This window comes from Neomonachus schauinslandi, unplaced genomic scaffold (genome assembly GCF_002201575.2).
Source record: "Neomonachus schauinslandi unplaced genomic scaffold, ASM220157v2 HiC_scaffold_3837, whole genome shotgun sequence".
NCBI classification, from domain to species: domain Eukaryota; kingdom Metazoa; phylum Chordata; class Mammalia; order Carnivora; family Phocidae; genus Neomonachus; species Neomonachus schauinslandi.
In genome coordinates, this window is record NW_025412525.1 from 1 (window position 1) to 1,070 (window position 1,070).

At 48.0% G+C, this 1,070-nt stretch overlaps 1 protein-coding gene across 1 annotated transcript; it reads left to right on the forward strand.

Moving 5' to 3' along the window:
* Nucleotides 1–159: 159 nt before the first annotated feature.
* On the forward strand, nucleotides 160–747 carry LOC110579613 (ubiquitin-conjugating enzyme E2 L3-like). The gene has a single exon (XM_044912499.1). The coding sequence runs from the start codon at nucleotides 160–162 to the stop codon at nucleotides 745–747; it is 588 nt and encodes a 195-aa protein (XP_044768434.1).
* The last annotated feature ends 323 nt before the right edge of the window (nucleotides 748–1,070 follow it).

A 1,070-nucleotide genomic window follows, 5' to 3' on the forward strand; every position in this document is an offset into this window, starting at 1 on the left:
AGCAGGGCTCCGCAGGGGTCAGGTTTGGCAGTGGATCCCCCAGGATGTGAGCTGGCTGCCCTGCCCAGCAAGCTCTTCACCCCCACACCTGCTAACAGCCACTTGACCTTAGGCCTGCTGAAGCCAGAAAGGTCACAGAGTGTCCAAGAACTTTCCCACATGATCATGCAGTTGAAGAAACCTGGGATCCAAGATGGTGACAAGCAGGGAAAGTTTAGCTTATGTAAAACAGGCAGTAGAGTAGATAAAATAGCTGCCTGTTCAAGCAAGGCCAGATCCAAGATAGCGGCCAGCAGGAGGCTGATGAAGGAGCTTGAAGAAATCCACAAATGTGGAATGAAAGACTTCCCTAACATCCAAGTTGATGAAGCTAATTTATTGACTTGGCGAGGGCTTATTGTTCCTGACAACCCTCCATATGATAAGGGGGCTTTCAGAATGGAAATCAACTTTCCAGCAGAGTACCCACTCAAACCACCGAAGATCACATTTAAAACAAAGATCTATCACCCGAACATCGATGAAAAGAGGCAGGTCTGCTTGCCCGGAATTAGTGCTGAAAACTGGAAGCCAGCAACCAGAACCGGCCAAGTAATCCAGTCCCTCACAGCACTGGTGAACGACCCCCAGCCCGAGCACCCACTTCGGGCTGACCTAGCTGAAGAATACTCTAAGGACCATAAAAAATTCTGTAAGAATGCTGAAGAGGTTCCAAAGAAATACGAGGAGAAGCGACCTGTGGACTAAACTCTGCCGCGATGGATTCCAGCGAGTGTGAGTGGAGACCCCGCAAAGCAGGACTCTGCGGAAAATCGACACGTGCCGCTGCCTGGCATTTGCTTGTGACAGGTACTAACTTTCTACAGTTTTCTTAATCAGACGTAGTCTAGGTAACCTGTAAAGAAAGGATTAAAAATTTAAGGTGTTCTAAAAAAAAAAAAGATAATAGCTACCTGTTCATGACAAAAGTTGAGAAGCCAATTAACCTGCTGTCCCACCCCCCTTATCCCAAGTTCCTGTTCTGCTCCCTGGGTTGTGTAGAAGGAACCAGTAAGCCTGGGATGTGGAGA

Bases quoted from the DNA above. Each gene is read 5' to 3' on its own strand.
- LOC110579613 (XM_044912499.1), top strand. From the start codon at position 160: ATGATCATGCAGTTGAAGAAACCTGGGATCCAAGATGGTGACAAGCAG.